Source organism: Lates calcarifer, linkage group LG2 (assembly GCF_001640805.2).
Source record: "Lates calcarifer isolate ASB-BC8 linkage group LG2, TLL_Latcal_v3, whole genome shotgun sequence".
NCBI lineage: Eukaryota > Metazoa > Chordata > Actinopteri > Centropomidae > Lates > Lates calcarifer.
Genome location: NC_066834.1, coordinates 2,656,651 through 2,671,633, shown reverse-complemented (window position 1 = coordinate 2,671,633; position 14,983 = coordinate 2,656,651). Strand labels below are relative to the sequence as shown.

The 14,983-nt window shown below is 40.7% G+C and overlaps 1 protein-coding gene across 1 annotated transcript in view; it reads left to right on the top strand.

Annotated features, from left to right (window-relative positions):
• dagla (diacylglycerol lipase, alpha) overlaps window positions 1–14,983 on the top strand; it is a 33,535-nt gene that overhangs the window by 5,721 nt on the left and 12,831 nt on the right. Inside the window, 11 exon segments of the mRNA XM_051073790.1 lie at window positions 9,168–9,269; window positions 9,404–9,615; window positions 9,814–9,915; window positions 10,015–10,153; window positions 10,302–10,389; window positions 11,026–11,160; window positions 11,262–11,339; window positions 11,664–11,788; window positions 12,157–12,307; window positions 13,507–13,590; window positions 14,857–14,934. Of these exon segments, the coding sequence (XP_050929747.1) occupies window positions 9,175–9,269; window positions 9,404–9,615; window positions 9,814–9,915; window positions 10,015–10,153; window positions 10,302–10,389; window positions 11,026–11,160; window positions 11,262–11,339; window positions 11,664–11,788; window positions 12,157–12,307; window positions 13,507–13,590; window positions 14,857–14,934 (1,287 nt within the window). The 5' untranslated portion in view covers window positions 9,168–9,174.

Sequence of the window (14,983 nt, the reverse complement as noted above, 5' to 3'; positions counted from 1 at the left end):
AAAGTTGCTTGAAGTGACACTTCCCAAATCTGTCTCATGAATATCTAACATCTCTATAAATGTCTTACACCATCCATCAGCATAATCCAATTCTTTGCTGTCTGAGCATTTGCTCAGTATGGTTATTCAGACCAATTTGGAGACATTTCCCAGTTTTCCCCAACTCATTTAAAGAAAATGTGTTAGGAAAATCCTGAGATGATTCTGAACAGTTTTAACAGGTTTGTGTGGAAATTCTGATACATCAACATCTGATGACATTTTCCAAGATGAAAACTGGGTACTGTTGGAACTCATTGTAATTAACAGAGGCTGACCACAGCCTGAGCATGAAGAAGTATCATTTAACTTTGTGCTATGGTCTTTGAAGCATACAGGGTCTGATTGTTTAAATGTACGGCAGATTATGGTTGGATTATCACTTTGAAAGGTACCTCATGATAAGGTTTAGGTTTGAACTGATTTGTTAAAAGCAGCAGAGCTGTTTTCCATTAGCCTGGAGGCAAAGTGATAATCTTGTTTTATTATATTTAATTAAAAAAGGGTGACAGTGTGAAAAACTATTATGTTGCAGTAACATATAAATCACCAGTAAGACCAGAGAAGTGTATTTCCCTGTTATGATAATAGATTAGTTTTTCTAATCTGTTTGTTTTAAAACCAGTTTGTATGATCTGCTCTCATCTGTGTGTGTGGTGATGCTTTCCAGACAAAGTAAATATTCTTCCTGAGCTTTGTTGCCAGCTATAGATGATAGATGTAGAGTTTACACAGCGAGAGAATGTGATAGAATATAAAGAGGCTGTAACCAACAGGCTGTGTGTGCCGCACAGCTTGGCTTGATGCTGCTGTTGCTGCAGTAGACTCTCTGTGAGTGAGATTGGAAGAGTAGGATAGCCTACTAAAACACCTGCTGCTAGTCATACCAGATCAACCTGCTCTCTGTAAAACAAGGAATATACAACAGTGCTGAGCTCAGGGACTTGAGTTTACTGAGATTTTAGATTCAGGTCCAGTATCTGTAGCTACCTCAGGAGCGATGTATTGAGACATTGACAGTGTTGTATGTTCTCTGTGGAGCTTTGAGACCAGGTGAGTTAACTTTTACCTTTTATCAGCAATGATGAATATGTGTGTGTATTGACTGAATGAATTGAGATTTGTTTTAGCACCTATAGGCTCAGCGTAAGTAAAAATAGTTTTACTAGGTGACAGGACGCGTATAAGATGCATTAGATAATTCAAAAGATGTTCTGCTGCATGCCTGTGCCCCTGTTTGTTTCAGTAAGTCCATGTCAAAGACAAAGCCATAGTGACGGATGGGGAGCCCTGTCATTGTTGTTGCATCATTGTTGTCGCATCACGTGGGTATGGGCCTGGGCCTGGCACACAGTAGCACGCTGTGTGGAGCACAAAAGCATTGCTCACATGCAGGAATATGTCACAGTCTTTTCACAAAACACATGTCATTTGAATTCAGACGGCGTCACTGGCTGAGGATGAGAGTCAAGACTTTGCATGACTCATGCTGTAATGCAGAAAGCTCCATCACAGCAGAGTCAGGGACAGCAGCTCAGCCTGGAGTTGTGTGTGTAGTAGAGGTGCCCTAAAGGTCAGGTTTTAGACATTTTCGGTGTTCTTTTGATCTCAGATTACAAACTCAGCAGGGTATGTGGTGTGTGCCAGCTTCAGGTGCTGGAACTGAATGTTTTATTGCTTGAGGAGGTTTGAAAATAAAACACTTGTTTGTAATTTCACCTCAGTAACAAAATTAGGAAGTTTACCTACTATTCCTTCAGCATCAGTCACAGATTAATTTTGTAAATGCTTTTATCCTGACTATGCATCATCATCAAGAAACATCATGGAGGGTGTCCCTTAAATCATACAAGAAAAGCATATGTTAGTTTCGGTCAGTACTGACAGTAATAGTGAAATTGTGGCTGTTTGAATAGTGGAATAACACAGTTGTTATCATGCCTTAAATTACAATTGTCATGCAAAATCTTTAACTGTTTTTTTAACATCTAATTGTAGTTTCTCACTGATCAGAGTTTGTTCGATTTGATTTGAAAGGTCCTTCCCAGGACTGTTTAAAGTGATTGATTTTACATTAGCACATGTCCCTTTACAGTATTTACATCCAGGACGGGAAAGGCTGTCAGACCGAGATCTATAGTAAGTGTAGTCAGAACAATGGTATATTGATAGACTGTGCCTTGTGAAGTTAAAATATAACATCCGATTGTCCAGATTTAAACAAAACTTTAGTGTATGTATGCTGTATGTTTAAATCTGCTTCATGACAAGTCCTGATAATAAAAACTTCTTTTTTGTCAAGTACTTGTCATACCAATTGGATTGGCGTTGGATTTGGGTTTCATCACATTAAGATGAAATGTTCAGGTGTGGCTTGAGCTACTGATAATTGTGGCTTCTTGTTTATGCATGCAGTGAAAGTTGAATTAGTCAGCGATGTGTGTCTAAAAAAAAGTTGACTGTTCTCATTCAGAAATTTTGAGAATGTTAGCATAATTTACAGTAGTCCAGGTGTGTCCAGCGACGCCTAAACATTTTCTAAGTGTATGTTTTGAAACCTAATTAGTTATTGCACAGAAAATATGCCGTAAACCTTTTTTTGGGATAGGATTTTTCAGCCTTTGTGTGTATTGGTCTCTTTTCTGAGTACTCGTAGAAGATAAGGTATACTGCACCACAGCTTAAACTGATTTTTTATGAGTATCTGTGTGATTGGAGCTGCTGAATCCCTCTTACACTTTAGATACATCTCTTGAAATGATGAGCATATTCTTCTCAGATATGTTGCTCCTCCTTTATCAAAATCAGTGTGCATTTTTCTGGAAACCACACTGTAACTCCTCTGTGTCATCTCTGCTCGAGCAGTAGCTGAGCACAGGATCAACTTGAATTGAACAGCATATTTTTTATTAGTGATTTTTTTCTTTTTCAGCAGTTATAAAGGCTCGGGTCCTTGTGAAACAGCTGAATGTAATGTAATGTAATGAGTATGAGCTGTTAGCATTTCACTGTGGTGAAAAATGTCTAAGTGCATCTGCTAATGTCTACAACCGAAGCCAAACAGCACCACTAATAGGCTAACATCCTCAGGGTGATGGATGGGAAAGCCCTTGAGAAGACAACAGCTATTAGTGTGGATGCTGGGTTGAGACATGTACCGATGGCCGGAGTCTCCTTCCATGAAATGAGGCTAGCAGAGCCGATCTCATCAGAGGTCAGTGCTGATTACTTGTATACAGGACTGATTACAAGAGCAATAGGCTGAATTCACTGTGCAGCTTGATAGATTACATGTACTAAGATTATTGGGCTGGTGTGTTCTCTACTGTGAGGTAAAGTTGAATTCAAAATGCTTATCATCAACATCGAAGTGAAATACAGTTCTGATGTTGAGCACTAGTCTCAGCTTTACTTACCCAAGTCATTTTCAGCTGGACTTGGGCAGCACACTGATACTTAAAGGGACATTTTTCACTGTTCTTAGCATATTGATCTCCCCAGAACCTAGGGAGTGATCAATCGCAGATACTGATTGACCCTACAGTCTGTGGTTACTGTTGTTCCTGACAGTGGCCTGAGAAGTGACAATACAAACTGAATACAGGTTAAGTATACCTTGTCTGCGGATAGTTGTGTTAAATGATTTGTGCAGGCTACATGAATAAAAATTAAAAATGCAGTGATTAGTAATGACTACAAGGCTCCACAGACAACTGATAATGATAATGGTGCCAAAAATAATGTTGGTCTAAAAGCTTTCAAAATGCTGAAACGATTAATTGATTAATCAATTGACGTAAATTAAATCCACAACAAGTGTGATTGATTCAGTTGTCATCGGTTTAATAAGCAAAAATGCAAAACATTCTTTGAGAATTTACTGTTTTTTCTGTCATATCAAGGCAGAAGGATATCTCTGGACAAAACAAACAATTTATCTCCTAAATAAACATTGGTTTCATTCCTAGTCATGCCCAAATAGAATCACATGTCAATAAAAGGAATAAATAGGGAACAAACAGTCAAAATAATAAGTAAAAGAAATCTAGTTTAGGCAGCAGTGCCTTGGAATAGGTCTTTCAGCAACAAGACAAGACAGACAGTCTGCAGTGACACAAAAGGAGCTAATTTGGAAACCATGAATCACCCGGTGCATGCTGGGATAGGCTTCAGTCTCCTGTGGCAGGATAAGCACTTTAGAAATTGTATGGATGCTCAGATGGATGGAAGCAACTGACACTAACTAATCAGACTTTTCACTCCAAACAAACTTTACAGAGTAGATTTACACCACAGCAAGGTCATGCTGTAACTCTCTAATCCCATTTAATTTCTAATTATGTCACCATGTTTTTCCACTGTTGAGGTCTCTGCAGGGAGTTTAAGCCATATCGTAACAACAGGCCTGGAGGAGAGTGCTGATAACAGTGTCCCTGGCGGTCTAGTGCGCAGCTCCTGCATTTAAGAGATCTGCTTGATTTCACTGGCCTGATTGTTTTGGCCTAAATGAGATTTGGGGGGAGTTCAGATGTTCCCATATTTCATTTCCCCTCTCTCCTCCCTCCCTCCTTCCACTGTCCTCTTTAATGTTACTCCAGGCCAGATTGAGTTTTACAAGTATCTGAGAGGTGACTTCAGTCACATGAAGCCATTCACACGTCCTTGTTTCCTTCGCTCTCTCGTATTACCTCAAAGTAGAGGAACCACGCAGGAGGATAAATACTAAGAACTGGGCTGTAGTAGGAGTTTTCATACTGTACTCCTTCAGTTCTCAGTCTCCTCTGAAGCTTTGGCTTTTAGGATTATTTGTTGCCTTTCCTTCTTATTGCCTCCTTTTTATGAATATTCACAGCAAGTGCACACGCTCCATATTGGTGTGTCACACCATTTGCTGTGGAAGACTGAGAGTAAACAGGATTTTTTTTCCTCTGACTGCTGATTTCACTGTGTTGTCTGTCCTCTTTGGCTGACGGTGTGCCAATCAGCGAAACCACCTGCTGTTGTGCTTTGATTGGAAGCAAAACCTTCATGCTGTCACCCCACTGCTCATAGTTTGACCCCTCTGCTTTGAAGCGGTTAGCTCGTTGTAATCACCTGCCAACACAGCTCGGGCTAAGTTGCAGTGAAAACAGTTTTTGTGTCTCTAAAACACTGAAGAAATTAGTCGTTAGTTGGCATGAATTATCCTGTAATATTTGTGCCCACTCCATGAAATCACAGTTTCTTGGAGTGTTAGTACATCTGTACAGGCTATTATTCAAAGAAATTCAGGAGTTTCATATTATTCACTCCTTACTCCTCTGCTGTCTGAACATGGTACATGTCAAGTTTTGAGAACATGGAATGCATGAGATGCCTTAGAATTAAACATACTAGCCTTAATTTTTCTGAACACTAGATTCACAAAACTCTTGAGTCTGTTGGGTGTGTAGATTTGACTTTACTGCTCTGTTTTGAACCTATAGTTTGTCTTTCAGTCTGTGTTGTTGAGGGTGTAATTGTGACTGCTGTTGGGAGGTGGACACTTAACATTTTCCAGGGTGGTAAAAGACACGACCAGACCTCTTTGCTGCTGAATGTAAATTTTCAAGCTGCTGTAACGGGCATTTCACAGCCAGGTGAATAGTGGGTGTCTGCTTGATTAAGGTCACTCACTAAGCAGAACTAGTTCCACCAGTCATTTCTTTCTCTCAATACAATAGTGAGATTGATTATTGCCATGTCCTGTCTCCTTATTAAATATGATTCACTTTTAGGTGAGGACCTGTTATTTTGTCACAGGATCCATCCAGGCCCATGATGTGTGCATATAAAGCCCAATGTTAACTTCCCAGCTCACTACTACACAACAAAGAGCTTGATAATATGTTAATAAAAATGATTATCTTCTATTATGTAAGATATAAAAATAACCTGTTTACATTCAGTGTTACTCTCCGTGTTCTTGGGTACTTACATACGTGTTCAATTAATTTCCTTTTCCTCAGAAAAATATCAGCCAATCAGCAGATCAGATTACATCAGTGGAAGAGTGTTACTATTAGCGATAATGGGTGTGTGTTCATGTGGATGCCTGGGCTTCCTAATGGAAGGGAACAAACAAAACAGAGAAACTCATAAACCCACTCATGAACGCATCGTTCCATTGCACCACTGGTGGTCAAAAAACTACACACGGTGCCTTTAATGTTTAGTGGAAGAACAGAACCAGTACAAAAATGATTTTGATTTAATGTTGTTAAGGATTTGTGATAATATTTTAGAGAAACCAGAATCATACTACAGATGTAGCAAAGTAATCATGTTGCTGATAATTGGCTGCACCATGAAGTGCAGCACTTTTATGACCAATTCTGAAGTCATAAAACCCGGAACATGGAGCACATCTGTGATTCCCTACTTCTCCCTAATTTCTTGAATTGTTCTTGCCCTCCTCCTTCATTTCCTAAACTCAGTTTTTGGTTAAGGTAGAACAATAAATCTTGTGTTATGGCACATTCACAGTAAAATGAGAAAAAGGCGTCGCATTTTCTGTTTAGAACAGCTTTGGTCATTTGTCACAATTTTACCACAGAAAATATACTTTGTCAGTTGGAATAAACCAAACCACGTGCACATGACATGTACTTATGTTTGCACTCAATGTCTGAACTGGTGCAGGACCAACCTAAACCAGCTTAGTCTCATGCAGGTAAAGAGCAAAAAATGACTGTGGTATTGATAACAATGTCTGTCTGGCATACTACAAATATTGCACACAGTAATATAAAGCAGGAATAGCTGAACTAAGCAATCTAACATTTAAGACATTTGAAATAATTATGGTTGGTCATACTCAGTCCAAATAGCAGCTGGCAGAGAAAAGTCAGAGTCACAGTCCTGCTAAAAGAAAATATTTCATGTTTCATGTTGGTCCCAAACAAAATGAAACCTTTGATGTGTATTCAGACATAATGCAAATCAGTGCAGGTGTTTAGGCTCAATAGGCACCCACTTGGGGAATAAAGGAGGGACCTGGCACATGGCTAAACATTGGGGATATAAAAATCTGACACATTATGTGTTATATGTATGTAGTCTACAACTTTTATTTTGTCAATGCCAGTTACTGCCAATATAGTGAATAATAAATTTCATTACAAGTGAATAGTCCAGTGAACTGTGGGTGCATGAGAAACTATTCTGACAACAAGGTCTCCAGTGTTTCTTGTGTGTAGTGACAGAATAGAGAAAGGTTTGTAAAAAGAGAAAAAAAAGCCACCTCTCCACTAGATCTGCACAGAGGAAATGCCAGTGTTTTTCTGTAATACTACACATCCCTATTGAGAACTATGTAGGTGGTAGTACAAATGCCTCAATGAGTTTTTTTTTCTTTGCTTATTTTCTTCCTTCAGAGGTAATTAGGTGCATTTTTGTTCAAGTATAAACCAAGAACAGTATACTCTCTGCACAAGAATGGTTTGCTTATATTGTCAGGTTATTGGTCATATGTTATTAGTTAGGATGGATAATGTCCTCTCTTGCACTTCTTTGTCTAAGAAAGACCCTGCCTCAATTCATGATAATGTGCTGAGGTAGTATGCTGAAAACATTTAATACTTGTTGGTATGGATAATTTGAGTGATGTGGTCAGAAGCAAGTCTTAAGTAGACGTTTAAAAGGGAAGATCCTTGTGGTCTATGCAGAGTCAGATCGTTTACATTCCACTTGGCCATTGCCCTACGTGTTTATGATTAGTAATGCAGATGCTTTTTCTTTGCAAACCCTCTCAGGAGTTGGTACATGTGCTATCTCTTCAAAGCAAATTATCTCAGAGACTGTCTTTCATCTGTGCATCCATCATCATTACTAGGTCATGAAGTTACTCAAGAAACTCTTAGTCCACACTTCTTTACTGTTTGCACTGTAGTAAGAAGGGTACCTTACATAACATTGTGATTTTCACAGACAGCTATTTTCTGCAGTTGTTTAGTCAGATTTGGATTTGCATTATGTGCAGCTACAGTTAAATGCACTGTGGAAATGTATGTCATTGCATATTTGCTGCAGCGTTGATCCTCTCCTGACAGTTCCTTCGTACAATCCTACGTTTACCTTTAACCAGTGAATGATGCAACTATCTCTTGTGCTATTTTATGCAGGCACGATGCAGAGTGAGACTTTAACAACTGTGATGACTGTGGTATTTAGGAGTGAATCAAGAAGGGTGCTGCCAGTTTTTCAATAACTACAAGAATGTGAAAAAATGTTCTGAAACAACACTAAAAAGCAGGGGAGTGCTGGACAGTGACCAGTAAGAAATCTTGAAATTTTGTTGTGTTGCTTTATCTGTTGCAAAGCTCATCATGACCCTGTGGCTGGACTCTATGTACAGTGTATATATAATGGCTTTGGCATGATGGACAGCATACTTTTATGACAGAACTGAGAAAGCTGTTGTCTAGCTCTCAGCAAATATGCAGGAGCAGCACACCATAAAGGCTGTATCAGCCTGTATCAGCACCAGAAGGCCTGCATCAGCCTCTCTGTGGCTCCCTCTCTCCCTACTATTTCCTTCCTACCATGCCTTTTACAGTTAATTTCAGTTTAGCCCAGAGGCAACTTGAGTAAACACTCAATGCTTTTTCAACAAAAAGAATGGACAGAGTGACGTGAAAAGAAAAAAAAGCTTTTTCATATGGCCATAACTAGCATGGTACCATCATATATCAGAGAGGTTTCTCTTTCTTTTCTTCATTAAATGGTGCATTTTCTCTGCATCCCTTCACCCATTTAGCCTCATCTCTCCCATCATCTTTCACTCTTCTCCTCTGTGCAAGTCTATTTCTGTTACAATCCACACAGCCCTCTCTCAGTTGTAGCATATAGAGAGTGTAAGAAACAGAAAGTGAGTCACTGCGACGTCATGCTAATGATGCCGAGCTTTATCTTACCTGTTGTTTGGTCCAGAGACACCCGTTTGTTCGTCATTGGTTTGTCCTTTTCTTTCCATCTGTTTGCAGTCCTGTCATGTAAGAATATGATGTTCAGTATACAGGTCATCCTTGCAGAAATGAGACAAAAAAATAAGGTTGAAAAGGATGTCATATGTTCCTGAAGTTTTCTCTCTCCCTTTGGTTTTCCCACAGGGCAGTGATGCCTGGCATGGTGATGTTTCGGCGGCGCTGGTCAGTTGGCAGTGATGACCTAGTGCTGCCCGCCCTCTTCCTTTTTTTATTGCACTGCACCTGGTAAGACAGTTTCTTTCACTGTATTGATTTTTTAACCTATGTATTTAATTCCTGATTTCTCAGTGTCCCCCTGTAGGAAGATAGACTTCTTTATGTTGATTCTTGCTTCCTCACCCTTTGTCTGTCATTCTCAGGTTAGTGGTTCTGTCTGTGGTTCTGTTCGGCCTCCCTTATGGCTCAGACCAGTCCTGCTCTGTAACGCTGGTGGACCATGGCCGAGGGTACCTGGGCATCCTGGTCAGCTGCCTTATCTGTGAGAGCGCCATCATGTGGTTGAGCATGAGAGGCAGCATTTTGTACACACAGCCCAGGGAAGCTGTGCAGTATGTCCTCTATATACGGTTAGGTAAGACATGCAAGCACACACACTTTTTTTAAAATATGAGGCTCTTTTACACAGGATCACCTCTTGATGCTTGTTAGGATTGTAGTAGGTGACTGTGAGGATTAGTTGTGTTTCAAGTAAAGATTTGAACATGGCCTATATTGACTGGACGGATACTGATCATTATTCTCCTCACTCGCTCCCTCCGTCTCTCTCCAGCTATTCTGTTGGTCGAGCTCGTATACGCCGTGGTGGGAATTGCCTGGCTTGTCCAGTATTACCAGCCATGCTCAGATGTCACTGCCAAAAACCTGGCTTTGGGTGAGTCAGCGGGTAGAAGGGGGAATGGAAATAGATATTTAAAGTTAAAAGTGACTTCTTACTCTTGACTGTGAATTATGTTTTAATAATTCTCTGCAGGAATCGTTGCATGCAACTGGCTCGTGATATTCAGCGTTTGCATTACCCTCATGTGCACCTTTGATCCTACGGGTCGGACCTTTGTCAAACTGAAAGCCACTCGTCGGCGTCAGCGCAACCTCACAACATACACACTCAGGTATTAACGGGCCCTCAGACTCTCCACCACTGACTCCTCTTGAAATAAAAGTCAGTTAAAACACAACATCCAGACATGCACATCCCACCTGTTTTTCCCACCGATTCAGTCTTGACTATGTATTTGTTTTACTCTTTCTCTCCATTAGACACAGGCTAGAGGAAGGCCAGGCCAGCAGCTGGAGCAGGAGACTTAAGTTCTTCATGTGCTGCACCAGAGCCCAGGATACACAATCAGTGAGTCACAACACACACTTACCCGTTTCCTGTCTGTGGTTAAAGCAAAACAGAAAGGAAAGAGACCAGAAATATGCTATTAAAATAAGCCCTGGCAGGATTAATCAAGACTGTGACATAAAGCTTATTGCTTAACTACTTACCAGTGACGTTAAGCATTTCATATAAAATATGACTGTAAAATTATTATATATATATTTTTTAAATCAATTTACAAGCTGTCCGCCGAAACGTTAAGCACAACTGCAGCCATACAGAGTTTTGTGACTTACAGTCATGAGAGTAGACAGCAGAACAGAAGTCCAGAAAGTAAAATAAATAAAAACATAGTTGAGCAAGACTTGCACTAGACATCTTAAACACCCAGGCAGTTGTAATATGTGGGTCACTGGAGGTGTGGTGATGTGTATATGCAGTGATCTACAAGTAGCATCTTTTTAGCAAAGAACATTGCTTGTGGATTCGCAAAACCAAAGTTGCCTCAGCTGTGTGCTAAAGCAATTGTTTATAAGTCTACAAAAACTATATTTATTTTATGGACTATTACTCAGAACAAAGCACAGCAGCAGCTCAGTCCTCTTTTTGTATTACTCTGCTTTTCCAACACGTCCTGATATCTGCTGCTTTCCTGTCCAGGATGCATATTCAGAAGTGGCCAGCCTTTTTGCAGAGTTCTTCAGAGACCTGGACATTGTGCCTAGTGATATTATTGCTGGCCTGGTACTTCTCCGCCAGAGACAGAGGTCTAAGAGATCTGCTATCCTGGACCAGGTATCACCTGTCTGTAAAATATGTTAATGTCTGTATTTTTGTACTTGTGTACACATGTGCTGTGATGAAAATAACCTTCCTTTTCTGTGTCTCCTCCTAAGGCCAACAATGACATTTTAGCCTTCTTATCTGGAATGCCTGTAACTCGTAACACTAGATACCTGGACCTTAAGAACTCGGTGAGCTTGACTTGTGTTTATATCATGTGTTGAACCACAGTGGAAACTTGTGACAGTTAAAAGGTTTAGAATCCAGGTCCAATGAAATACTGGATCACAAAAATTCATCATGTATTTAACTCTTTCTTAAGAGCTCGCTTGTGCTGTAGCTAACACAGGTTTCACAAAGATTTAACAATTAGTCTGACGAGAAACCTTTTTACACAAGCTGTTTTTGGTGTGTGTGCACAAACTTGTTTGTATCCAGATGAAATAATGTTTGGAGCCTCCCAGAGTTCTGAATGTGTGCGTTTGTTTCCGTCTCTCTGCCTTTTCCTCTCCCAGGCTGAGATGAGCATGTACAAGGATGTTTGTTATTATATGCTCTTTGCCCTGGCTGCATATGGTTGGCCCATGTACCTGATGAGGAAGCCTGCCTGTGGGCTGTGCCACCTCGCCAGCTCCTGCCCGTAAGCACTCACACACACACACACACACACACACCCGCACGGTTTTGATCTATTTGGCTTATGTGTCTCTTGAGCCTCTCCAGTGCGGATCAAATTTCACATGCGTCAACACTTGCCAAGTGGTAATCCACTGAGACAATACCACTCTATTTAGACCCACTCACTGACACAAGCAATGTTGAATTAATCACATACTCTCATCCACATTGCCTGCACTGGGATACTAGATCATGTCTCTGTAATCCTACATGTTCACTGTATATCTCTCATGTGTTTTCCACCTACTGTTTCACAAAACAGAAAACTGCCATTTATGTGTTTTTTGGTGTGTCTTTTAAATGTCTTCTCATCTTCCTGTTTCACCTCAGATGTACATCGGTGTCTGGCTCTCGGTTATCTCAGTCGGTGACAGTGGAAGAGGATAACTGTTGCGGCTGTAATGTCCTGGCCATACGTAGACACTTCCTGGATCAGGACCTCAAGCAGGTTCACATTGTCTACACTTCCTGGCACGATGCTGTGAGTAATCTTCCAACCAGCTAACGAGCATTTAGAGGTGTTAGGGCTTTACTTCCTGAATAAAACAAAGGATGGATGTTGTGGAGCAGTTTAGCAACATCAGGCAAACGTTCAGTCGTTTATCTTTTTTTGTTAATATGTGTCACTTTGTGCAAACTGTTGAGGCAAATTATGGTATGTCCTTTTTAGACTGTTCTGCACATAGAGTCCTAGAGCCCTGGGTACAATGTTATGCTTGCAAACTAAACCGTACTCTTGTCAAACAACATCCTTTAACACAGGGCTGGTGTGCAGTGTGGCACATCCACAAACTGGGAGCTAGTCTGATCCTGTAGTGGCTTTATTTTGTAGTTTTGGCCATCATTTGTATCTGTTTTGATAACACTTCACTCACCAGTTTAGTTGCTGAGATATGGAGAGCCGAGTGAGAGCTGCGTCCACATCCTCGGCAGTAAGTCAAGTGTGTTCTCAGTAGGTGTTGGACTCCACCAAGGCTGCGCTTTGTCGCAGACTCTGTTTGTGATCATCACGGACAGAATCTTAAGGTGCAGCAGAGGAAGGGAGAGCGTCCTTTCTGGTGACCTCAGGGCTGCATTTCTGTTCTCGACATATGATTTAAATGATGGCCACAGTCAAATGACAATATTAATGATGAAAAAATAAAACAAAAGGAATTTTCCAGTAACTTTTAAAGAGTTTTAAAACTTAACATAACTTCTCTCCAATCATGAATATCTCCAATCACTCTCCCATCTAAACGTGTCCCTTGAAATACTCGTATTAAAATAAGTCCATATCATGAAACAATATTAAACAGTCTCTACAAAATTTAGTTGTTAAAACAGTCTCCCAGTTATATAGAATATTACATTTAATAATTCTATTTTTATGTAGTGTTTCCATAGCACTCACACCAGCACTTGAGCCACACATTGTTGATGATTTGTAAAGCAGAGTACTTCTCAGTGAGGTTAGCCAACGCTGAGTTTCCATCTATAAATTCCTCTCACAGAGTGACTTATGTGACTGTGGACTGTGCCAAGCAGAGAAAGGTGTGATGACAAAGACTTTAGAAGTACTCAGTTTGCTGGGCTGCAAATGAAACTATGAAGCATTTGTTCACTCTTCATTTCCCCCACTCACATGTTCTCCTCCCTTTATAACCAGCTTTTACTGTCTGCTCTGCATCTACCACACAGGTTTACGAGACTCCGTTTTTTGTGGCAGTGGATCATGCAAAAAAGAAGGTTGTCATCAGTATCAGAGGAACGCTATCGCCAAAGGTGACTCTCAGCTGTCTTGCCTTGTTTTTATGGTAACATCTCTTCGACTAAATGTTAACTGACCCTGCTCTCTTCAGTGCCTCACAGCACCAGCACGTACAGAGCAGGTGAAGTTCTCACAGTTTAATGCGGTGCTCTCAAACACCTACACCTGTCATACAGAGCAGAAACGTGACTGTCCGCTTTTCAGTATGTAATCTTTTTTTTACGTAAGTATTCCAGTAGTGTTTGAACCAACAGCTTAGAGATTAATCGTGGCCTGAAAACATAGGCAAAAACATGCAGTATTAAGATTAAAGAAGCATTTGCAAGGTGAATATTATTGTGGTTCCTAGCCGATACCTCGTCCAGGCAAGAATATTCAACCTAGAAAAGGTTGACTGATGCCCTTTGACCTCAGTATCAGACTGGTTTCTGTATTCTAACACTGAGTTAGAGCCTGCTTAAGGAAACCTAGGATTGACAGGCAATAACCAGCAGGGTTATATCACCTCTTTCAGACCATATCTTCCTGTGAATGTGCAGTGATGGGCTGAATAAACCACCAAGCGTGTGTGCTGCAGTTTTTAGGGGAGTCTGGTGGTACCTCAGACAGCCTGAGTGAGACTCGAGCGTGTGCGTAAGAGCCTCATCTGGTTTAACGAGGCAATATCGAGCTTCTTCTAGCGCATATGCTATAACTTTAGTATCACTGTTGGTAAAGAAAAAGAGGTGGGTGAGGTCACGCCCACAGACCTCACACCAGGAGCCTTTTCTGTGGTTGTATAAGACGACCCCACGGTGCACACTGATCACCTGGCCTCATGGCTGGTGGCTCTCTGGTGGCTACGAGCCTGGATTCCTTGAAAGCCCTCTAATGGCCATGGACTCAGGCACTCAGAGCATGTATAATTAATATAACAAACTCCTTTTCAAAGGCTGTGGCTCTCTACCCATAAGGTACCACTGTAGCATCAAAGGAAAACTTTGCCTTTCTTGTTTTAAAAAGAAAAAAGCTTTGTGTTGTGCCTCATCTCCCAGGTGTCCAGTTTGATCACTGCCTAAATAATTTGTTAACCATGATCTCTTCAATGTAAAGTTAAAGTGAGACAAAAGTATGAAGTCTACATGAGCACATGCCATTATTTCATAGTCTTATATCTCTATGATCAACTTTGCAATAGAGATGGATTTTTAATTCTTGTTTCTGATCTCTGTACTTACTCCTGTGTTCTCTCCTTCACTGTCTTTTGTAGATTTTTGATTTGTTCATGTTGTGTGTTTCAGGACGCCCTGACTGATCTGACGGGGGATTCTGAACGTTTGCCTGTGGAGGAGCAGCATGGGACCTGGCTTGGCCACAAGGTGAGAGATTAGTGTTTTAAACCAGTCACCTACAGTACATATACTCCAC